The sequence below is a fragment of the Athene cunicularia genome (genome assembly GCF_003259725.1).
Source record: "Athene cunicularia isolate RWA chromosome 1 unlocalized genomic scaffold, athCun1 chr1_part2, whole genome shotgun sequence".
In the NCBI taxonomy this organism is placed as follows: domain Eukaryota; kingdom Metazoa; phylum Chordata; class Aves; order Strigiformes; family Strigidae; genus Athene; species Athene cunicularia.
The window spans coordinates 29,710,119-29,736,123 of record NW_020799092.1 but is presented as its reverse complement, the minus strand read 5'-3'; the positions used below and the strand labels follow the sequence as shown (position 1 = coordinate 29,736,123).

The 26,005-nt window shown below is 39.6% G+C and overlaps 1 protein-coding gene across 1 annotated transcript in view; it reads right to left on the bottom strand.

The window, feature by feature from the left end:
* ITPR2 (inositol 1,4,5-trisphosphate receptor type 2) overlaps nt 1–26,005 on the bottom strand; it is a 283,088-nt gene that overhangs the window by 157,239 nt on the left and 99,844 nt on the right. The window contains exons 23-31 of the mRNA XM_026864631.1: nt 21,883–22,076; nt 17,613–17,745; nt 16,641–16,698; nt 14,917–15,082; nt 12,814–12,987; nt 7,605–7,694; nt 7,334–7,459; nt 6,015–6,137; nt 4,340–4,540 (exon numbers count right to left, since the gene is read on the bottom strand). Coding sequence (XP_026720432.1) covers nt 4,340–4,540; nt 6,015–6,137; nt 7,334–7,459; nt 7,605–7,694; nt 12,814–12,987; nt 14,917–15,082; nt 16,641–16,698; nt 17,613–17,745; nt 21,883–22,076 — 1,265 coding nt within the window. The remainder of the gene's footprint in view (nt 1–4,339; nt 4,541–6,014; nt 6,138–7,333; nt 7,460–7,604; nt 7,695–12,813; nt 12,988–14,916; nt 15,083–16,640; nt 16,699–17,612; nt 17,746–21,882; nt 22,077–26,005) is intronic.

Here is a 26,005-nt window from a genome sequence, read left to right as displayed (position 1 = left end):
CATCCTCATCCCTCACTCTGCGGACAGACTTTCTGGTATATTTGGTTTTCTGTATTGGGGCGACTGACACTGGCACTGCCTGGCGTTCTGGCTCAGTCTCTGTGCTGGTGGAGGCGACTGAGTCTGGCTCTGCCTGTGCCCCCAGTTCAGATATTGTTTGTGTGGCCTTTTCTTCCCTTTGAGGGCAGCGGGTGGTATTAAAGAGGACACGGTATGCATGGGCAAGTCCCCAACACATTGCAGTGATTTGTGTCTCCTGGGTGTTGCCGGTTTGGTAGCACACCCTTTCTAAGCACTCCATCAGCTTTTCAGGGCTCTGCATTTGTTCAGGAGTGAAGTTCCAAAGCATTGGGGGTGCCCACCGACTCAGGCCTTTGCCCATCTTTTCCCACACCCCTTGCTACTCACTATTATCTGACCTCGGGGCAGGTTTCCGGGCACTGCTGTTGTTAGAGAAATGCCGTATGGCCCAAACCGAAATCAGGCAGACATTCAGAAGGCATAGTGCCACAATCACGCTGGCTTGCAGGCTCCGGGGGGGCTAAACCGCCGCAAAGCCGAGAGGATCTCTTCCCCTGGCTCACCCACAGAGGGGGTGATACCCCTAACAAAAGCCCAAACGGCAAACAGGTACCGACCCCCACACACACAGAGCGATACAAAGGCAGCATATGCGTTCAATAGCCCGTATACCAACATAAGAACCTTTATAGATTTTCCACCCATAACAAACCCCACCACAGGGATCACACACTGGATATAAGGAGTAATCCAGCCGCACCACCCAAACATGTGGGCCAGCATCGCAAACATTTTCTTATCAAACAAATACAAAAAAAAAAAATTACACCCAACAGATTGCTCTATCACACTCTGGTCAGGGTCTGTCCCTTTTTATTCTTATAGCTTAGCCCCATGTTGGGCACCAATTAATAAATGTGCAAGTTTTAATCCTTGACGGGACGAGAGAGCACATGGCTGTTGCCCCTCCCCCACCCACGCCGGTCGGGCTGGAAGTTAGACACAGACCCCGGCTAAAATAACAAGAAATTTAAAACAACAGAGTGATAGAACAATCTGAATAACAACAGTATCAATGGTAACAACAATAAACAGCAATAATAGTGAACAAGACAAAAGATATACAGAGAAATACCGCTAGCTGGTCTACGGAAAGCAAAATTCCCTCCCGAACCTGCCAAGGAGCAACGAAAAGGTTCCGCCCCCGGACCTGACGTCAGCATGGTATGAATAACCCGGCTGGAGATCCCTTCCCCCCCTCTCTCTCTCTGCTGGGGAAAACTTTACTCTATCCTGGCTGAACCAGGACACCAACAGATTGCTCTAACACACTCTGGTAAGGGTCTATCCCTTTTTGATTCTTATTTCAACCCTCTTGTGCCCCATGTTGGTGTGCCAAAAAGGCTGTGGTGGTTTAGACCCTGCTGGAACCAGAGACCAGGTTGCTGTTGCCCCTCCCCCACCCTCAGCCAGTCAGGCTGGAAGTGAGGCACAAGCCCTGGGTTAAAAGAAGAAGAAATTTAATAGAACAGTGTAATAAACAATCTGAACAACAACAGTAGCAATCATAACAATAATAAACAGTAACAGCAGTAAACAAGACAAAAAATATACAGAGAAAATACCGCAAACAGACAGCCCTGTGCTCCCCATGACCCAAGCCACAAAGGAAAAAGTTCCTGCGCTCCCGTACCAGACCTAACGTCAGCATGGTATGAATAACCTGCCTGGAGATCCCTTCCCCCTCTCTGCTGGGGAAACTTAATTCTATCCTAGCTGAACCAGGACACATATTAAGTCAAACTAACCCCTCATCCTTTCATGTACCTATTATCGCTAATGAATGAGGAAGAAATACCAGGAAATAGTGAACTTGTGAAACATAATGCTACATGGCGTGCTTGTGACATACTGACAAACCAAAGCAGATGATGTTGCATCTGCACAAGAAGAATAAAGGGGGACAAGGTAATCACTGTAAATGCAAAGGCAGAAGAGGTTATGCAACTTTCCCCAAGTTATACATTCTTAAATGTGATTTGTGAAGGGTGTCCAAATATTGATCTGAACAGAGAAAATTATGTTCCTTTAAAAGTAGAAAAAGAAGAGAAGCATCCAGTGTTAGCTAAAGTTCTCACTGAGCATCATGAGCTCAGTGATGGGAGAAAACCCTCAAAACCACAAAAAACCTCAGCAGAATTTTCTTCCACTAAAGTATATTTTCAATAAGTTAAGAACTCTATGGAAGTATAATGAAGGTTGGTCAATATCAGAACAGCTGTTGACTTGTGCAGTGTATCACTCCAGAACACTATAGATAATAGAAAATTCTGCTGCCACATTGATCTAGTTCAAAAGTAAATTCTGCTTTCCCTTTTGTAATAATGTTTGCATTGATAGGCTCTGTTCTTCCAGGAACCTCAAAGCATGCTTGTAATGAAAATGCCCTAAAGAACCTTTCAGGTCGGTAAACATCATTACTAGCACTCTACAGACATAGGGACCAAGGATATGAGAACAAGTGAAAAAGACAGATTGGGAATGTTTGATTTTATAAAAGTATGCTTTTGCAATGGTGCTCCATCTATATGCACTTTCTAAAAGACATAAATATGATCAGTTTATCCCTCACATCCAATAAATAGGAATAAGATACAATATACTACCTGTGGGTAAAAGAAAACACAGGAGTAGCTGAGGCATGCTGTACAATCATACTCTGTTTTGTCTTGTGGTAAATTGTTTACATGACCCATCTGACAGCACAGAAAAGTTACACCACTTGTTTAAGGCCACTGAGCACACCTCAGTTGTCTACCAAGAAACTGTCCTGGCTCCATGGCAAGTTCCAACCATTTGGCTACATTTTTTCCGTCATACTGCATTGCCATTCAAGTGCCATACAAATTTCACTATTAGCATCCTTTTCTAACAAATCTTAATTACTTACTTGCAATTTCCTATGCTTTTTAAAACAGATCATCATCTTACTCTCTTTCATCAAATAGGGGTATACACTCTCCCCAGAAAACTTCTGCAGGACTCATGATGTAAATGTCACATCCAAGTTCATTTCGATTTTCATCTTGCAGTCAGCTTGAAAATGTAATATGGCAATTTATCTTTGTGCTATTACAGGTTAGTAACAAATGTATTTAAATTGAGAAAAATCTAAAAATTTTGTTTGATGTGAAAATAAAAACCTACAAGAAGCTGTGGTGGAAGGGGAAAAATCTAAAAGCACAAAGGCACAAGAACTGTTTGAATTAAGTAAATCAAAGGCTTGTAATTGATATTGCATGCTAAAACACTTCAGTCATATTGAAAAGGTTGAGGTCGATTCCATTAAAGGTTATCCATGTAGGCTGAAGCTTTATTTTCTTAATTAGAAGTTTTTCCTCTGTTGCTGTGGAACAAAAATTCAGCAGGGTTTAGTTATGTTTATAACACAACTAGAGCTTATGTCTGTTTTCTTTGTGAAGATGTCTCTTCAAAAAAACCAAAAAAATGCACTTTGTAAAGAAAAGAAGAATGTTCCTTGGACTCTGCTCTTACCCAGACTTTTCACTGTATTCAACTTTACCCACTTATTAATCTCACTGAACTCTTTAACATAATTACAGTTAAATGCACTAGTGTCTGCAAGTTGAATACTTCATTTATCATGCACACTATATAACAAATCCTAATTGCAGAGAAGTCAATTAAGTATTTTCCTAGTAACTTTATTGACATAAAGATTTGTCCACAAACTACTCCGTGGAATTTACTGGGTCAGACTCCAAATCTAGCTAGTTAAAGCTAGAGTAGATCTACTAACTCTCACAGAAATATTCTGGAACAAAAGAAGCAAAAGCAGAAACTAGTACCTAGAATTGTTACATGGTTACATACTAAAAAAATGGTCTACAACATTATTTAGACAAATGCATAGAGGTAAGAGCTTCTTATATGGCAAAACCATGCCCCAATATAGCAAGTCTGGTGAGTAGATGGGATCCTAAATTACAGTACAGGAAAATGAAGGTTTATGCAACTTTGAGATTTCCATGCTACATAATCTACAAATAGACATCTCTGTATCAATGTGCTAACACTCATGTTTTCTTTCTAGTAGTTATACAGATGGCCTTACAAAATTAGATTAAACTCTCCAAAACTGTCTGCTAAAATATTCATTATTTGTGATACTGTTTAAAATTCTGAAGCTATGATGCCATTGTATCTCATTGGTATAAGAGCAGAAGAAGCAACCTCAAAATACTACTGTGTTAAAAAGACATCACACGAGTGATTAACATATGAACCCTTCACTTACCTCTGTCATTACCATGTCCTGGCATTTTTTCACATATTTGCCATCTGCTTTCACAATGGTCTGCAGGAAACGCAGGTATTCCACATGACGGCCATGAGTCTCTATGCAGTGTACAAAGTGCTGCACCACTCTTTCACTAATTTCATTACACAGAAGGTAATTATTCATGAAGATGTTCCGCATGCTTTCAGCTTCCAGGAGCTAAACAGATTAAAACCAAAACAGACTTATGAAAAGAACAGATTTGTTTTGAGATTAAAAGATTCATAGGACTCTAGACTAGAGAAAGGCACATTGGTAAAGGGAAACTGGAAAAGTCCTATGTGTACCAGCCCAGTGATTAAGTAGTGACCTTAGGGCCTAAAGTGGGAATAAACAGTATCTGTGACCATGTGGAAGGTGAAGACACAAACACACTGCACTGCTAGAGCACTCTATAGGTACTTTGGTATATAAGACAACTGAGACAACGTTCATCCCACTCATCATCAAACTTTGCATTGAGTCAGCCAAATAAGATGATTAGCTACCTCTGTCTCCCTCTGTGGTTGACAGAGGCAGACATTTCTAGGCATATGATTGCACATGCAGTCTGATCACTCTCTGAGAGAACATCTCTTTCCACACTAACTATAGAGGGAGCCTAAGGCTATCTTTCTATCAGTGAGTAGCACAGTAAAAGAGGAACTGATCTGTAGCAAGAAAGGGATACTGTTGAGGACCCAGCACCCTGACTTTATGCATTCTTGGGGCTTTTGCTTCATACTTGCTCTAGTTTGGTCCCTTGGACTAAAGGCTCATGAGAGTCAGGTGTGCTCCTAGAGTATACCTTTTTGTTTAGTGTCATCTGAAAGGAATCCACACCAAGTTTGCTACACAGTATGAACAAAAGCACTGTAACTGAGATGATCAGAATATTAACTTCAAAAGAACAGAAATGCAAGTGCAAGCAGGCTTGATACTTGGCACCAGTTATGTCAGTGCTGGATAGGATGGGGCTTGGGGGCTAGTCCCTACTGTGGTCAGCTCAGCACCTTTCACTAACTTCCAAAAAAAAGCATAAATAAAAAATAACAGAACAAATGCTTCTTAATGTAGACCAGAGGTCTACAATCCTAATACTCACACTGTTTCTAATAAAAGCATGTTTTGCTTGGTAGATCTGCCACTGAGCAAGGTGTCATTCTATATGACTGTATCTGTAAATGCACACATACACAAAGGAACCACGACAAAGAGGTTTATTGTAAGGACAATGATTTAATAAAAAAAAATATTTTAGATTAGTTGAATCAAATGGAAGCATCATCAAAAAAAAGGTATTGGTCTGGTTCTGCTGTCTCACAAGCTTCATGACAGCAGTCACAGAATCTTTTACCTTGACTTCTGGTCCATCTGTGAGTGAGTTGGGATGAGTAAGATCACAGTCAAGCTAAACATGATGTGACTATGTGACACATATTCATAGATACTTCTAGTAAACCCCATAGGTAATACTGTTTTCCACTTTTAAAATGGCAACATTAAAACTATGACATAAAGAGCAACAATAAGGGAGAAAAGACAAGGACAGAGAAGGCATAATTTAATTAAATTATTTATTTAAGACTGTCATATTTCAGCAAGTCCAGATTTACTTGCAGGTATAAAATTCTCATTAAAATGGTATACTTACCCCTGGAGTTAAGAACAAGTTGAGATTTTTGTGGAGGAGAACTTGATTCTGAGGATTTCCTCGACAGAAATTCTGAAGAAAAGTATGGGCTAGATTCATAAGTTCATTCATCTTTTCATCACTCTGCAGAAAGAAAAGACAAACAAAATGAGCTGGGCATACCTAAACATACTTGTTAAAACCACAGAACATGAATTCAGCCAGCAACAGATCAATTCTGCTGAGCCTTTATAAGGCAGGAATTATCCACCTGGCAAAAGCAACTGATCTAGTTTCCTCAGAGTCCATTAGTGGCTGTACCTTACCCTGAATCAACTTGACCATAGGGAGTCAGAGGCAAGAGCAGAAACTCAAAGTAAGATTTCCTCATGCATAGTTATAATTTCCTAGTTTTAAAATGTGCTAAGTGGCTTGATTTTCAAAAAAAGCTCTCTAGCCTGCATTGATCTTAAGCTTTTGAAAAACTCTGGCTTTTATATAGCTACATATAGAAACAGATGTATGTGTGCATGTGTGTGTACACCTACACGAATATGTATGTACATACACATACTCCCACGCAAATATATGTCTAGTTTCATCTCCATTTCATGTTCCACTCATATAGTATTCTAACTATGATTTGATGAACCACCTATATGGACAAGCACTATTTTACTGAAGACAGCTGAACCCAATGTCTGTATATAATATTGGTGTGTAACACTCAGGGAAAGGTAGCCCAGAAGAGGTTTTATCTCCTCTCAATACTTCCTGTAAGATCTAGAAAGATGTGCTCTTTAAAAGGCTATCTAGATCATTCATTTGTAGGTTCAGTGCCACTAAATCAGTACAAAATCACATTGTCTTCTGAAAAACTTGCAAGTGGAACTAGGTTAGAGGCTTCCACTGCAGAAACAAATAAATTATTCCAGACATAATCCTTGAAAGCTTTTTGTCCATCTTATGTATCTACAATAGCTCTCAACAGTGGAATTTAGATACCCTGCTAGGAGCTCCAATAAATCAATACTTCTTACTGTGAAGTGACTGCAGATCTAAGGTTTGCCTATGGAAATGGGATGCTAGCACAGTGACATCCAGGTACTGAGGCAGTAAACATTATGTTCTTAATAAAACCTGTTCTATGCAGGCAGTCATATTTAAACTTAGGCCTAAACCCATTATTCTTAAGGTAGAAAACAGCATCATCATTTCATGTTTGTACCATAGTTTATTGAATTGAATTTAAAAAAAAATATCACATTGATTCTTGGGTCTCTTGAGGCCTTTCCCTTTATTGAGTTCATGTTCTTTACCACTAAAATTATGAGAATAACCTTTTCATAGGGTATCTGCAGAAGGTCCAAGACTACCATATGAGCACCCATATTTTTCAGCAATCGCTGCTGTTGATTCCGACATTTTTTATTCTGAACACAAAGTTTGCTGAGTCGAATCAAGATCTATAAATAAACAAACAAATAAATAAGCATGCAAGCAAGCAAAGAACCAGTCATATCACATACAAAAATACATTCTTTCAAAATCATTACTAAATTTACTTATCAAATAGATACGTCAAACAAGATTCTTAGCAGATATACCAACCTCTTTAACAATATTGTAGTTGTTGCTTTTATTGCTATCTATCTGGGGTTTTTTCATCCCATCCTGTATTGGACTCAAAATATTTGACTCCTGTAACAAAGAACACACAAGTGAAGATCTGTTGCAATTTCCTCAACATCAAGTAATTATATGTAATAACAGCAAGTGAAGAAGTATTACAGCAGCTCAGAGGGAACAGATATAACACAGAGAATAAAGGCTAGTTTATTCTTTATCCGCCAGTCCAGTGAGTGAAAAGATTCACATTCAAGTTCTTCCTTTGTTACAAATTTTCAACTTGATTTGAGGCATTTATTCTATGTCTTCATGATTCTGATCTTTCTAAAAAAGAATATGTTCCTATATCACGGACTAGACATGCCAAGGAATTTAGATACTATGAGAATATAGACCATAAGTGTATTTCAATAGCTACCACTTGTTCCAAAAACCTCTAATACAACTGGAAAGATTACAAAGCCTGTGTATGTGAACATTAAAAAGTCTGGAGAAAGAGCTTAAGATGACCTCTGTAGTTAAGTAGCGTGGAGTTCTCAGCAGTACAGGAACAAGTAGTGCATGGAAATTAGAGATGTTCCTTTCCTCCATTAATGTATTGGGTTTGTGTGTGTGGCAGGATTTTGGTAGGGGTGGGAGGTGGCTAGAGGGGTGGCCCCTGTGAGAAGCTTCTTCAAGCTCCCCCAGCTCCAAGTTGGACCCACCTCTGGCCAAGGCAGAGTCAGTTAGCAATGGTGACTGTGCCTCTTTGATAACATATTTAAGAAGGGGAACCTGAGAGGAGGAGTGGGAGATGTGAGGAGGAGTTGTGAGGGAGACACCTATGCGAACACTAAGTTCAGTGGAAAAAAGGAGGAGGAAGGGGGGGAGATGCACCAGAGCAGAGACCCCCCCCTGTATCCTGTGGCGAGAGGGCTGGCTGTGCCCCTGCAGCCCATGGAGGTCACTGGCAGAGCAGATACTGACCTGCAGCCTGTGGAGGACCCCACACCGGAGCAGAGGGCTGTGCCTGAACAGGGCCAGGACTCTGAAGGATGGCTGCACTGGTGTAGTTTGGCACTGAGAGGGCTGAAGCCTGTGGGAGGGACCCAGGCTGGAGCAGCTTAGGAAAAGCTGCAGCCTGTGGAAAGGACTCATGTTGGAGAAAGTTTGTAGAGTACTGTCTCCCGTGAGAGGGACCTGATGCTGGAGCAGGGGAAGAGTGTGAGGAGTCCTCCCCCTGAGGAGGAAGGAGCAGCAGGGCTGACCGCAACCCCCATCCCCTGCCCCTGCACTGCTTGAGAATTGAGGAAGGAAACGGAGCAAAGCTGAGCCCATGAAGAAAGGAGGGGTGGGGGGAAGGTGTTTTTAAGATGGGCTAATAGTCCTCACTGTCCTTCTCTGTCTGTTAAGTGTTGTTGTTTCAATGAAATTGATCCTTTTTTTCTTCCCCTGACAAGTCTTTTTCCCATGACCGTAACAGGTGAGTCATCCCTCCAAGTACCCTTGTCTCAATTCCTGAGCCTTTTGCTTTATTTTCTCCTTCCCATTCCTGAGGGGTAAAGTGTGGTGCACAGCTGCCCTCTGGGCTTAAACCATGACAGTGAAGAGGACACTCTGTCCTTATCTCTGGATGATGCAGGAAAGGAATTTAAAACAAATGAGAATCTTATGTTAAACTGCAACATCCGGTCATGATGCCATATGGTCTGGGCCTCAGCTCTTAGAAATCCCCAACTGGGTATTATAAATAAGAGAAATCAAGTTAGCAAGTAACTGCTAACACCCACACACCTATCCATGCATGTGTCAATCAAAACACGGAAGAACATCTACACAAATACTTCAACTTAGAATACTGGCAGTGTTGGGGTTTATTTCTGCTGTCAGTTATAGTAAGCCTTTCTTAGCTGGAAACACAAAGAACTGAAAGATTGGACTTTGGATGCTGAAATTATTAAGCATGTGAAAAAACTGTAGCATATCTCAGGACAGCCTCAGAGTATAACCACAAGGATATAAACCAGTGTAATAGCATAAAAATGAACCAAACAGGTGCACTTCTGAGTTTCATTGTGTCCTCAAACTTCCTACTGTTTTTGAGAAGAGAATTATACTAGAACACACACATACGTGCCAATCTGAATATTTATACCTCTTGAAACCTTCCTCTGAACTTTCTTAGCTGATGGTGAAGATGAAGAGTTCTACAAATCCCATCTGGTCTTAATTTCCAGTGGGGAGAGAACAGCTGCACCACTTGGCCATGGAAGCCATTTACAACAATGTCAGCATCGCTGTTCAGTGCAGTCATGTTGATCTATGCAACAACAGTGGATTTTTATTTGTTTAAGTTTGTTAGGATGCATGCTGCTTTCTCTCTAGCTGTTTGAATCAATATTTTGGAATATATTTCCATCTCCTTGCTGTAATTAACCACCCTTCTCTGTTCTGGGACTGTGGGTTAACCAAGATTAATTTACCTGTTACTTTTATCAGCATTCTTCCTCAGTCACAGCAGTTTTATAATCCATGTGAACTATATGTCTTATCTGGAAGTGCTGATCAGCATTAAACTGCTGAATCTATCCTTTCTCTTAACAAAATAAAAACCTGTTAATTGAACTCATAAAAGTATGCCAGGGATGTAGTAGTTATCAAGAGATAATCACACGACTGGGATACTAGAGACACTCAGTTGCATATCTTGCCTCGTTACACCCCATGATAGACATTGTCTGTCACACTTTTCTGTAGGGGACAGGGAGTCATAGAGATCACACTGAGACAGGTTCTCATCTGAGTACCCCACCTTTAGAAAATTATATTTTCTGAAAAAGACTACTTCCTCTATTCGTAAAATTTCGAGGATACCATGTTGCATTAGTCTTAGGATCCTTGCTTTCTAGCCCCCAAATGAAGGCCCAGATTCCAGCATTAAGTCCAGGCAGTTCCCCACCAGTGAAATCGTCTCACTTATCTCAGCAGGACAGCTGTGCAAGGCACGAAGCAGTGTCATGTAATGCTGGCACAGTTTTGCCCTCCACAAGACGTATTTACTTATCAGGGGAATGAGGCGCACTCTCAGAAGTTTCAGTTCACAAACTCACCCTATATATGATGTTTCAGAAGATGTTTGTTTAAACATTTCTAGAATCAAAGCAAACTGCCACAGACCAGAATTGGAGGAGAGCAAGGGACCACCAGGAGTTTAAGAGTGCTGAAGATGAGAAGGTCTATAAATGCCACTGCACTGTATTCCAGCTTCACCTGAGAGTCCTTTCACTGAGACTGTCTATTGCTCCTCCTCAGACCTGTGTTTCTGGTGCTACATCACCAATGAAGCCTCCAGAGATGGGACAATAAAGACCACACTTTCCGTAGTCCATGGTTTCTGTACAGACTCATAACACCCTTACTAGAGATAACCAAGTAAACAGACTTTATCTGCTTTTCCCTTCTCAAGAAAGGCTGTTAAGTGAGATCAGTTTCAGCATTTCTTCCTAATCCTATATGGTGTCTAATTTTTGCCTATCCTAACTCCAAGCACTCCTATAATTCTGATCTCCAGTTCCTATGAAGATGATCCTGCATGGATGTAAGAACTGTTCTTTTTCCTGCATAGAACTCTGGATACTTTATTTAGAAAAACATGGCCTTTTTTTCTACAAATCCCATGTCTGGAGTCATATAACTGAAAAAAAGGAAAAAAGTAGGTTTCTAGCCCCGCCCCCCCGGTTACCATAGAAAGGTAGAAACAATTACCCTAAAAGCCTCAGAAGCCTAAGAAAAAAAAAACAAAAAATCTTATTTTTAAAAATTCTTGTGATAATCTTGCAGTGTGCTTTGGTGAGGACAGAAACTTTGATTTAACATAAAACTGTTCCGGAATGTAAATTTAAGCCCTTGTATGCACTTTAATGTTGGTTGGGAAAAATTAAGCACAGGCAAATGAAGCATATTCCCTAAAGACTTAGAGGTTCATCCAGTTCAGTACTGAATACCCGTCATCCATTCCAAGAAAGCATGGGATCTCACAGGGATGTTTATCTGTCTGAAGCCAGCCACCTGCTTCACACACTGTAGATTATGACCAGCACCTCACCTCTTACATCTGACAAGATCTTAGAGAGTATTCACTATCTAAAGTAGTTTTGCCAAGTAAAACATTTCCTGACTGTTAAAGAATAATTTAACATTAAGGAAAAAATTAATGGACAAGATTCTGAGCTATTGTAACCTGGCACAGTTCTCATGGAATTACCACCAGGTGAGGTGATCTAACCAGTTGTGCAGATTATTATACTTATTACTGTTCTGATACAGTACTCTTCCAGATCTGCACAGATGCCTCCTGGGGCAAAAAAACCCACTGAAAATATCCCATTTAGAGGAACTTTTCTTTCAAGCACATTGTTCTGTCCCCTCTTCCTGCAGTTTCTTTGCTATTTGGGCTATCCATAGGAATAAAAAGGATCTATTTACACTTTTAAAATGTTCTGTAGCTAAAAAACCTTGTAAATATCCTTCTGCAATTCTGTATCCTGTTTCCCCCTTACCTTTTCCATTCATTAAATACATAAAGGAATATTTTTCCTACCAGATCTATGCTTGAGAAAAGAATGCAGGAAATCCCACATACTTATGCTCATAAAGTCCAGATTCATCCCCAGTTCTGACACCACTAAATTCAATTAAGTTATATCAGAGAAAGAGCAGGACCACTGTCCCAAGAAATAAGGATTCTCAAATCACAATATATCTCATCTCAGGAGTGTAGTATGACAAGGGTCAAAAAAAAAAAAAAAAAAAAAAAATTATTTTTGGTGGAGAGTGGAATTACTCATGATGTTTGAAACTCTGGGTCCTCACCCCTAGTTGCAGGAACTGATACTGTTTACTCCTTTCTTCCAGCAGCTCAACACAGCTGCCAACACGTGATCCCTAGATTACTTCTTTGGCCACAGAGTGATGCCATACACTGTGGCTTGCCAGAAACGAAGGCAGCTCTGTGACATAAGAACACAGTTGCTGAAAGCAGTGAGAGAGAATATTAAACACATTGATAAAAGAGGTTTTATTTCCTATTATGTCTATTCCTAAAGCTCAGCCAGAATCCTGCACAGTCTTGCTTTGCTGTTTTGATTGACAATTTGCACTTGTTCATTAATCAATATTTAAACAAATCTAACAGCAAAGACTTTTAACCCACCTCCACTGGGTCTTCTCCTCCTTTGGTTTGATTGTCAACCACCTCTCCACTCTCATAATTGCTGCTCTTTTCAACCCACAATTCTGATTTTTCTACAGTCAGACGTAGCTGATCAAGATCAGCCTTGATTTGCTTGTAGTTATCAACATCTTGATTAGACACAAGCAACTGAACCTGGAAATACAGAAAATTGTAAAGCTATTATAGCAGTAGCACCAGCACTTATGCCTGGGTTATTCGCTTGATGATTTCCATTCTAAGCCCTTCTTTCCAGGTGCTTTGTGTAACCTTACCTATGAAATTGAAACATGACACACACATGCTTTTTAGCCCCCATTCATCAAAAACCTTTAACAGAGCTGGAGACTGTAACTGCCCAAAACAGGATAGTTAAAACATTGACAACATTCTCTAGCCTTCTTTAATACACTACAAAACATCTTCAGCACAAGCATGGATTTATAAGCTCTTGAGTTCTATGCAGAGTTAGCTCTGATGCACTGATGATGATCCTCAGGGTATTAAAACAATAAAATTACATGGTATTAAAACAATACAGTTAGAAATAGCAGTTCTTCACAAGAAAAGAAAAAGAAAAAAAAGGAGGAATCAGGACATCCAAAGAAAAGTCAGAATGGACAGCAACCTTAATGATCAAACTACATCACCATAAACAAATACTGAAAAATAACATATTTTAACATGGTTAGACCATCTTAGAAAAACTTGTTGGAATATAGCTCACACTGACTTTCAGGTTCATGTAATTTCCCATCATCTGAGTGGTTGCCTCTTACTAAGATTAATCTCACTTTTTGTGTACTGCTCTGATTATCTGGATTTTTTTCACTGTTATTTGCAGTCCTTGATTTAGTATGACCTACACATTTTCTTTCTTTGTAATGCTCTTTGCTCTACCAGTATTATTAATGAAGATAATACTTAAAAAAAATAACAATCTTTACAGTAAATTAACATGCACTATTAAGAAATCACACATGTAAAAGATTAAGGTAACATGGCAGACAAGAATACCAATACAGACAATCTTTTTTTTAATAAAATCAGTACATGCAGGCAAATAGTCACTATTTTGTAATATAAAATTTTCATCATCTTCTATCTTAGCTTGGTAAAACCTTGTTATTTTACAGAATTTATGAATGTTGTCCATCCACAGACATTCATATTCCATGTTTTTTAACAGTCTTTTTTTCATCCTTTATGAAAACATGTTAATCTGCTCAATCCTTCTTACCTGGAAATAACAGCCATTTATGCAACTAACCAGCATGGACTAATGTTAACAATCTGGTGGGAGGCCATAATGCAAAAACATTAAATAAAACCTTTCCAGGTCTTTATCATCAAATTGTTTTTAAACAAGAAAGACCTCCACATCTTACATAACATGGAGACAACATGCTATCAAACTCCTGAAATAAGCATCAAATGGTCTTATCAAAATATATTATATAGGGTTACATAACAGAATGTCTCTGTCATGCAGCTTCATAACATCCAATCTCCCCATCCTAATCCACTGATACATGGAACCTGCACATGCACCATTATCAAGCAGAAAAAAATAAAAGCTGAAATCATGCTTGGATCTATTACTCTCTTCCTGTTCTTTGGGCATATCTGTATCATGCAATGGAGCACAATGCAAAGACACTTGCATTAGAACTAGAAACACCACAGGAATAACAAGAGAGCTTTATACCCAGTCTAAGTAGACCTGAATACAGGAATGCTTTATTGCTGACACTGGTACACTGCTTGAAGAACATGAACTACTAACTCTGTCTCTGAGGGATCACTGCATTATGTCATGCTGTGAGATGTGTCCCAGCTGTCACCATGGACCTACAGTTTCAGTAATGGATGCAATACCAGAAATAACTATTTCTGGGTTTACAACTATAACATACACTAGCACATATGGTCAACTCTAACACAAAAAAAAAGATGTCTGCTGAATTTGGACCTCTAAGGATATAACACTGTCATGCTAAAACCAGCAATTTTGGTAAGTAAAGCAGGCTTTGAAAAGACTATCCCCTCAGCAGTTTCCTGAAATAACACTATGCACATCCATACCTGTTTAAATGCTTGCAGAACTTCTGCTCTCTGGCTGAAGTGCTTAAATAGCAGGTGCAGAGCACCTGAGAGCAAAGGAGGGTAGTCATGCATGATGAGGTGAATGAGGACCCGTAAAAAAGTTCTGCCCCCTTCATCATCAAGCTGAACAGCATTCTTCTCCTTTCTGCAATAAAAACGGGGAAAAAAAGGACCAAATAAAGTAAAATAAATAAGAAAAAATAAAAACTTTTGACATAAATATGCCTGTACACACAACCCTCAATTAACAGAGCTCTTAAAAAGAAATAAAATACACTGCAGGATGGAACTATAAACATCATTTCAACATATTTTATAAGGACTTTAATGCTACAGTTACATGCTGTTGCATCAATCTTCTGCAGAATGGACACCATGGAATGAAAATATGTGCCAAATACTGTGATTAAAATCCATATTGAAAAAACATTCATTTATGTCTTGTGTCAAGCTCATTCCCAATACAAATTAATTGAAGTAAACAGCAGTTCATCAGAGATTAATTTGGCCCTTTTAACTCCTTCCCTTTTCAGCTTCTATTAAAATTTAATTTAAGAAAAAATAAGCTCAAAAATAGTAAAAATTGCCAAAAGCATCATATTTCTGGAATCACATTCATAATCTGGAATGGCAGAAAGCAGAGTTACACTTAACATATCAAAGCAGAAATAATGTTTCCAAGAAACCATTCAGTCTCTGTTTACTTTAAAGATGCAGATGTCATCCAATGTTTTACATTATGGGAGTTCAGGGAGAGGACAGGATGCATTGCTTGTGCTGGTAAAGACTGAGAACGCATAAGGGACTGAAAGGGGAAAGACCAGAGTGCCCATTCTGCAGATCCTTCTCCCTAGGTCCAAGACATACTTGAAAGTCTATGGCCTTGTCTAAATGGAATTCATTTTTGCTGGTATAATTATAATTATACCCATAAAATCCAACCAATATAGTGATAAGGGTAATAACTCTCCAGAATTGATATTTTCTGTTCTTTTTTTTCTTTTGTTTACACCATAGCTGAAATCACTTCCAAAACTCTGCAAGCATAACTTGTATCTACAGGCCTCTGGTGGTCCAGATGATCATGGAAAGTGGTCCACAGTTGATTTGAGGAATCATAAGAAAGAGATTATTGTTGAAATAACTTTCTAAGTAAGTTCAAACACAAGGTGCAATAACAACAGGTCATGTGGTCTATGAGAAATACTGAAAGTCAACAGTAACCTACTGATCCAAGAAATCTGGGCCTACAGCCATAAGATACACCAGAAAAAGGTCTTTCTTTAAAAGCACCCATGTGAGGCATTATAAGGTAAATAAGTAATTAGTGTGGTTTAGTCCAATACACCTGTATACCGTTCCCCAGCTGCCTTTGGGAATATGACAAAAACTTTCTACCAACTCTCTTACAACTAAGAGGGTGGACATTTCCAAGCCCACAGCCATCCGTACCAGCCGGGCTGTGTGCTTGTTTGAAATCTATGTCTTTTCTGGCACTTTTCTATCTATGTATTGGATATGCAATAAGAAGCAGCCAAAGGAAGAGGTATGAAAATAAGCATCACCAAATAAACTCAGATTGCCCATAAGAAATACCAGTGTGAAAAAACAGATATATAGATATAGATATAGATATATAGATATAGATAGATATAGATAGATAGAGAGAGAGAGAGAGAGGGTTAAAACTTCAGAGAACATACCTGCCAGCAAACATGGTTTCAGCCTGAGCTGCAATTTCATCTATGTCAGGAACAATTGCTGGAAAAAATAAAAATTAAAATAAAAAATAAAAAGCCAGTGATCATTGTTTAATCTGCACAGCAAAATGAGCTCTGTTGCTCTTTAAAGTAGATGTTTACCAAGTAAAGGTCTAACTACATGTTCCTCAACTAGGTAGAATTCACTATCTGCAAGGGCAGTATGGAAGAAACAGGACATGGGGCAGAGTTAAATTGTGTATTACAGTTATTGAGAAAGAGCCAAATTGTAGTCATGAACCAGAGTCCCATGGTGCTAGGTGCTGTACAAACCACCACCCATGACCCACAAATGACACAGAATACAAAACTTTCACATTTTCTGTTACATGAGCCAATCTCCACAAAACAGACACATGAACTTTAGAATATTTATCCTAAATCAAATCATTTACCACACTGTCATTTTGCTTTGGAATAGCTTTAATATACCTTACTACTTAAGACTTTAGTATTCCTTAACTGCTCCTCTATTATACAGCACCTCCAATTAAAGCAATTCCCCCCCTACTTGCAGGTGGTCATGCAGACAAGCAGTCAGGCTTTTGAGCACTTCTGTGTGCACAGGAATACTTCCTAGAAAGGCACTCCATTCCCATACCACATTCACCTCACTTAAATCTGTTCTCATGCAACTCTAATAATTTTTTTCATGATCTACCCTCTACTACATTTGTCATTGTGCAGTGTTTTGGGAAGAGTACAAATAACAGAACAAATTGACATCATAGAAAAAAGGAATTTCTTTTTTTTTTAAAGGAGGACAGGCCAACAAATACCTTATTTCTCATTTTTCAGCTTTCAAACAAAGCTTTCAACTTTAAGCAGCATGCATCTTTCTGACATAGTTAAGTTCATTGTTTGCAGTAGTCTACACAGACTTATTTTACATTGCAATACAATAGCAGTATTTACCTGAGGCAATCCCTGGTGTGTCAGGTGGGGATGTTGTAGAGCTATCAACATTTTCATTGTTTTCCCCAAACTCTCTCTTATAGATAGACAGCATGTAGGATATCCTATAGTCCAGTCTAACACTGAGAATAAACTACAAGAAAAGAAGTTTTAAATAAGAATTTTCTTCTGCCATTTGGTAACATGGGTTAGGATTTTTCTGTGGTGGAATGTACAGTGATACATGATTATTTTAAGTAAATTAAGTAAATTATTTTAAGTAATTATGTCCACAAGGAAAAAAGAATCCAGTACATTCATCAGTTTTCTGTGATTTCTTTCTTCACTCCAACCACTCTGGCAGATACTGCCCTATCGACTGCTGAATACTAAGAAGCAGACTGGATTTGTCCAGGGGCTCCAGCATACTGACTTGTCCTCATGGCCTGTGAGCCAGATTGGTACATTCGAATCCATGTTGAAATCAATTATTTAATATTTCAGCTGGACTTCCATTGTCCCATGAAGATAAGAAGTGGAGTGGGGCTCAGAGTAAAGATGACAGGCTCAAGGCTCACCCTCTCAGATGCACAACAGCAAAGGGCAGCAGTGCTGCTGTAACTCCTGGTTCCCACGAAGTGAAGCACAAGCCTGGTGGTGTCTTTTGTTACATTGCTAATGATCAGCTGAGGATGTGAGGAGCAAATAGCATTTCCTTCATGAGCTGCTAGCAGTGTTGCCAGCATGTTGCATTAAAAAAAAAAAATTTTGCCTTTAGAAGCTACCACTGTAATTTTATTGGAGCTCTCACTCAACACTCTGCTTTGTTCTAATTGTTGGTGCCTTTTGTTCCTCAGCTGTGAAATTTGAAACTCATATGGGAAAAATCCTAATTCAGAGCCGTAAGTCCTGCTTTTATATTGGAAAGGTGAGAAAAATAACTAGGCTGGAAACATTAGTCCTAATTTAAGGACTGACACATATACAGCCCATACTTCAACAACTGACTGCCCATCACAGAATTACAGAATTGTCTACATCGGAAAAGGTCTTGAAGATCATCTAGTCCAACCATCAATTCAACACTGACAGCTCCCAACTACACCATACCCCTCAGTGCTATGTTGACCCAACTCTTAAAAGCCTCCAGGGATGGGGACTCCACCCCTGCCCTGGGCAGGCCATTCCAACACCCAACAACCCCTTCTGTAAAGAAATGCTTCCTAATATGCAGTAAACCTTCCCTGGTGCAATTTTGAGGCCATTCCCTCTTGTCCTTGGTTACTTGGTTAAAGAGGCTCATCCCCAGCTCTCTGCAACCTCCTTTCAGGGAACTGTAGAGGGCAATGAGGTCTCCCCTCAGCCTCCTCTTCTCCAGACTAAACACCCCCAGTTCCCTCAGCTGCTCCCTGTACAACCTGTGCTCCAGACCCTTCACCAGCTTCGCTGCCCCTCTTTGGACACACTCAAGTAATTCAATGTCCTTTTTGTAGTGAGGGGCCCAAAACTGAACACAGGAATCGAAGTGCAGCCTCACCAGTGCCGAGGACAGGGGTAAGATCCCTTCCCTGTCCCTGCTGGCCACGCTATTGCTGACACAAGCCAGGATGCCATTGGCCTTCTTGGCCACCTGGGCACACTGCTGGCTCCTGTTCAGCCAGCTGTCAATCAACACCCCCAGGTCCCTCTCTGACTGGCAGCTCTCCAGCCACTCCTCCCCAAGCCTGTAGCACTGCTGGGGGTTGTTGTGGCCCAAGGGAAGCCCCTGGCATTTGGACTTATTGAAACTCCTCCAGTTGGCCTCAGCCCATGGCTCCAGCCTGTCCAGGTCTCTCTGCAGAGCCTCCCTACCCTCGAGCAGATCAACACTCCCACCCAACTTGGGGTCATCTGCAAACTGACTGAGGGTGCACTCGATCCCCTCGTCTAGATCATCAATAAAGATGTTAAACAGGAGTGGCCCCAAAACTGAGCCCTGGGGGACACCACTCGTGACCGGCCGCCAACTGGATTTAACTTCATTCACCACAACTCTTTAGGCCTGGCCATCCAAACAGTTTTTTACCAAGCAAAGCGGGTGCCCATCCAAGCCACGAGCAGCCAGTTTCATCAGGAGAATGCTGTGGGAAATGGTGTTGCAGGCCTTACTAAAGTCAAGGTAGACAACATCCACAGCCTTTCCCTCATCCAGTAAGTGGGTCACCCTGTCATAGAAGGAGATCAGATTTGTCAAGCAGGACCTGCCTTTCATAAACCCATGCTGACTGGGCCTGAGCATCTGGTTGTCCCTCATGTGTTGTGTGACGGTACTCAGGATGAGCTGCTCCATCAGCTTCCTGGGCACTGAAGTCAAGCTGACAGGCCTGAAATCTGAATCAGCTGTGTGTCAGTGTTTCCCATACTTATGTTCCTCGCCCACAGCAAATGCAAGCATACAATGAAACAGGTTTAAGATCATTTAACATATTTTACAATCAGTGGGGGTGAAAGCACGTATGCTAAGTTGCCAAGACTTAGGTGACAGGTGATGCTTAGCAAATGATGGCAACCTGTTTCTTTGATCTCTAACTAAAGTCAGAAAAGCTTCTCAGACCCAGAACAGTGTAATAGGATTTCACTAGGATTATGTCAACTAAAAGCAAATAAAATTATAGTTTAAGAAATAAAATATTTTATTTTAAAATCTTTGAACAAAAAAGAAAAAAAATGTAGGTTTATTTTGGTTCCATGATTAAGTTACCCTATAACTGTAAAAGCAAGATTTTTAAAAAATAAAGATTTCAAGTCCATGCATAGTCAACTAAGTCTATCAGGCCATCTGTTTAATTCTGGCTGATGGCAGAAGTAAAAAATGCCTTTACTTAAAGGAATAAGAGGATATACTGAGAATTAAATTATTCTAAACACATTTCTTAGAACAGAATAGTTTTAATCACCGTTGTACTAGCTATGCATGATAATACAATAAATCTAAAATATTCGTACTCTCCTTTTAGGGTAATAGCAAAGTAATGAAAGGTAAAGTGATTTAAATCAATCCTCCTTCATTGCATATTAAATGAAACGGAATTATTTTGTACTTCTTGTGAACTAAAATCATATATGTGCACATTTACTGTGTTTCACCCAACATATGACAATTTGCTAATCTGCAGTAATTTGACCATGTGACTAACAAACCACAGATTAAGTAACAAATTAGGATTAAATGCTCTCCAATCCCGGGTGCTCCTCTTGCACTGGACATGCTGTAAAAAAGGAAAGAATGAGACAAAATGGGTTCTCTTGCCTGTAATCAGCCAGGGAATGCACAGGACAAGGTTAATGTCCTGGAATCATCCTCCTAGGCATCAACCAGTATAGCAAGATAGTATGGAGAGAAACTCAGTCAAAAACCAAATGAAAATGAGAAGCAATACACATGAATGGTATTATTTTGATGATACAACTTCGTAACACTATCCTTCACCATAAGCCTTAAGGAGCTCTGGAACCGAAGTATGCAGTATTGAGGATAGTCTAACAATTGATAGACTTTCAGATGACAATTAATATAATTAAGTAATTTTTAAGTAGTCAGAACAAATGGAATCCTTCAAAAATGACACTGGTACACAGAGATCCACAGAGTTTATAGAAAACATCAAAACATTCTTTCAGTGAATAACTATTGCAGAAACTGAGATCTGATAATACAGAACAAATATGTGTCACTTCACTTACTAATAAGACAAAGTGAAAATTATATCTCAGGAGGCATGCTAGTGTCATATAGCTTGTCAATTCAGCTGGGAGAAAAATCACAGCAGCTCACAGATTATTCTCAATTTAACATTGGAAACCTGAAACAGACTTCAAAAGTGCATGGTCTTGCATGACTTCAGTGGGTCTATGTCCAGTTCCGCCCTTCATCAAACTAGTGTAACAGAACAGTTAAATACTAAAGTCAAGCAAGCTACCCCAGTCTACAATGTGTTAATGAGACTGGAAACAGACACACTGTCTTCAGAAAACGTTAGTGAGGAAGATTAAAGGACAAGCTCTGCATTTTCACAGTTATAAGTATGGAGTTTCTGCAGCATCTAGTTCCTTCAAAAGTAAAGTAGGTGCATCAGAGTGAGGACCGCAACTGGACAGTTGTTCACACAGAGTCGTATTCTTCCCCACATCGAAGTATTATTTTTACAATGAACAGTGAATAGTAAGAATGTAAGGTGACAGAACTTGCCACTATGAGAATAAGTAAAGAACTGTGAACTGACTGCTATGTAACCGCATCCATCATTATTACCTGCAAAATTTCAATTATTTTCAGTTTGGTGTCCATTACAATCACATCTTCACTGTCTGAGGTGCTGGCTTGCTTGCTTGGGTGAATGCTTGGCTGTACATCAGGGGCACTGATGGGAAATATAGATCCTCTGCTCAGCACCATTTGGGTCATCATCTCTCCAACACCATGGATGGTTCTCATAACATTGTTTCCTATGAATTAAACAAAAACACGTATATATTTGCCAAGAGTAAGTCTTGCTTGCAAAGGTATGTATCACACATACCATGTCATAAAACCCCTTTACAGTCTTAACAGGCATATTGAAAAGCAAGTCTTCAATTCTTGATCAAAACTCAGGAGAAGGAATTTATACAAATTACCCAATGGTTCAGGGGCAAATTTTCTACACTGATTTTCCAAGAGATCATTTCTTACAGGTCAACAGATGGAAAAGATGCCAAAATATTTCCACAGGTCTATTAATGTGTTCAAGAAATCATAAAAAAGTAGAACAAACTAAATCTTAGTAGTACACATAATCCATTCCTTTGTCTGAAGGCATATTATCTACATCTAAGACCATTTCTGAAAGAAGTTTCTTTCTTCAACCTGTTTTTAAGAATATTTAAGCATTGCCTATCACACATCATACAGCATCCCTGGGCAAGCAATTCCAGTACTTGATTATGTTTATTGTTAGAAAACTTCTGTTGGTATTTTATTTATATCACCTGTTGCTTCAATTTATGACCTTGCTTTGTAAACACATGGAGGAGTTCATTTTCCACACCTGCTCCCACTGATGTCTTTGCCATGGTGACTGGACATCATCATATGTGCTTGACAGTAATGTTACTTTTGGCACTGCAGAAACTGGAAGGAGACTATCCAAGTATCTTATACATCATGCTAAGAGAGTAAAGATTTGAGGATGTGCAAGTCTGATCAATATCTGCCTTTCATATCTGGGGGAAAAAATTATTTTACACTCATGTGGCAAAAAACTTTATTCAGTCTAGTTGCAATGGTACCTATCACTGATGCCAGTTCAGCAAAATCTACCAAGAAATGCCATCTGCTCCCATAGATTATACCCGTCTTTCTTTATAGTGAATTTTTATATGAAAAGCATCTCAATGACTCAATTACTATCTTCTTCCAAAGGTGGGGAGAAGAAAGAACGAGAGTATCATGCTACCTGACTACCTGAATTAGTTTCCTTTCTTGCAAAGGACAGATCTGCATGAATGGAGGAAGGGTAGGGAATGATAGCATCTCTTCACAGAAAAAGTGCCAAGACTTAGACTACACCAAAGGCAAACAAAAGAATGGAGGAAATGTAGCTTTGTTGAGGTAAGCCTGAATAGTTCTTGTATGTCTTTTAGTACACTTTAATCACCATGCAACTGACAAGTTTTACTCACACTGAAGAGACCCTCTTCCCAGATAACCTGCTGCAAAATGCCAAAGCTATTATTTTATTTTGTTTGTAATATCCTCCTCTTATGCCCTTCCTTCAATCCACAGAGCTCAAGTACTGCAAGCAGGGAAAGAGGATGCCTTCAGCCTTGATTTTAAAAGGAAAACGCACAAAGAATATGCTTTTTCAAAGTGAATGAAGCAGATTAGTGTCACATTTGAGGTCCCATTCAACATCTAGTCAGGTGTGCAATTACTCTGAATTGGTCTTTTGAAAATAATACTTCAAGTCCCTACAAAGGTGGAAAAAAATGTCTTTCTGACTTTGCATGATGTTAGGAAAAAAAAGCTGTAAGTCCAACTAAGGACTATCCTCCTATTAGACAGGCACAGAAAGTTCTCCGAAATTCTTACACCAGCATAAAGCAAATGAAATAATTCAAAATACTCTTCTTCTTGCAAATTAAAATGGTGCATTTTCCTTTCAAAGCAAATAAAACAGCTGGGGAATAACATAGTATGGATCTTTCTCTTTCACTTCCTCTCCCCACCCCCTTTCTCCCAGTGTGCTGAACATTTATTTGCACTGACCAACATTCAGTACACCCATGTAAAGCTAGGTTACTAAGTCGAAGGCCTTCTTAAAGCAGCTTCAGTTAAACTGACTTTTTGCATCTTCTTCATCTTCAAACTGTGAAAAAAATTACCTCATTCATATCATCCTGTCCTTAATTCTCACTGATAAGCCCACAAACAAGACCTACAGGCTGTGCAGCTGCTTCATGGCCTGTAATAACCCCGTCTTACATCTCAGTTGAGAAGTCCTCATCCTCCCTCTCACAACATGTTTTCAGAATCCCTTTTGCTCAGTTGTACAGAGGTTGATATAAATGGAGGCACTCCTATCTGGAAAGCTCAGGAATTGTCTATTAAACAATTTGAGTCAATGAGGTTACCAGCTGATTATTAAACCACTTCAGCCTAAGACAAGTCCAGATGTTCTTCTCACAAACTAGATACCCTGCAGCTTGTCCAAAATAAGGCAGAAGAATTCCACTTTATCTTGAAAAGTTCTTGCCCACCCTTCAAGAATGAAGTCCACTTAGTGTAAAGTTAACAAAAAAGGTAGCACCTTTTAGACAAGGAGTCAGACAATGTCTCGAGTGGACCTCATGTTCTTGGAGAAAGAAAGATGGGATTTTGCCTAGAGGATACATCTTGCTTATTTCTCAGCTATCACTGGGGTGCTTCACAGGCACTACAGGGGATGGGATTCAACTCCCTCTCTGACCAAGGAATTAGTAACTCTCTCTGCATTTCAGGACCACCTCCACAGTGGAGACTACTTTCTCCACCTTTTAAAAGGACAATGAGAGGTCTGATATAACAAAGACTGGGAGGCACTCAGCTAATGTGATGACAAAGCCTATAAAAGCATCTAGGAAATAAAAAGAAATGAGATAACTGTTGTCCTCTCCCCTTACCCACAGATCAGCAGTAGTAAAGGATGGTACAAAACAGTGAGTAGTAGCTATGAAGCTGCTTCCCAACAGCATCAGTAAACAATGATTGACCTTTTGTCCACAACATTCCTTTACTATTGACCTTCATGTGACTGATCTAAAGAGCTGGAGGCATGAAAGCAAAGGAGGATTACAATGATACTTATTAAGCTATTTCATATTGTATTACATTAATGCATAGGAAAGGATTTTAGTGAGAGAAAAGTTACTACTTAAGTTAAGAAAAGAAGTTACTTAAGAAAAGTTACTACTTAATCCAGTTTGGTATTTACAGCTGAAATGAGTAGTGACTTTTTTTTGGGGGGGGGGGTAAACCCATCTCAGAAAACTTTTTCACTAACTGCCTGATGCTGACTATTATTTTCAATTAACTCAGAGCAGGCTTGGGAAGAACAGTCCCAGCGTGAAAAAAATACAGCAACTGGAACAATTCAGCATTCTTTTTAGGAAAGATATTTTAACAACTATGTTTTGTAGGGTGCTGATGAAATTTAACCATCTCTTCGAAATAGACAGGAGTCAATCAGCACATATACATGTCAATGAGGCAGCTGACTACATCTCAACACTGGGAGGAACTCCTCTATCCTTCGGAAGAAGCCATGAGGATCACTCATGTACATAAAAAGTGGGCAGCAGCTTCTCTTCCAAAAGATCCGCCAGTAATCAGCATTCATGGTGTTCAGTGTTATCTGTCCAGCCTTGGAAGTCTAGACCATATTAAGCAGGGTTTTAAATCTGTCACTCACAAACATGAGCAGCCGGCAGCAGTCTTGCTAGTGAATTGTTTCTTCTTACTATGCTCTTGGCTTTAATAGTTATCTCAGCTGGAAAGGGTATGAGTCTCTGAGGTAAGGCATGCAGAAAGGTTATTGCAGCTTAAAAAGTGACTGACTGCATGTCAGCTAAGCCTGCAACAATCCAAGACAAAATACACTGGCTCAAAAAAAGAGATTTAAGTTCTTAGTACATATGCACACAATGACTAAACTAATGGAGCTCTGATCTTAGTTACAGCTCCAAAGTGCTTCCTGACTACCAATGCCCAAGAAAAAATTAATGCCTCAGGTAGTTGGCTGAGCTAAATCAGGAGACCTAGAAAGTAGATTTGAACCCTGATTACTTTTGTGTGCACTTTGCTAGAGACAAGTGAAGAGAAGCCTGAGCTGTGCTTTCATATAGTACTGCCACCCTTA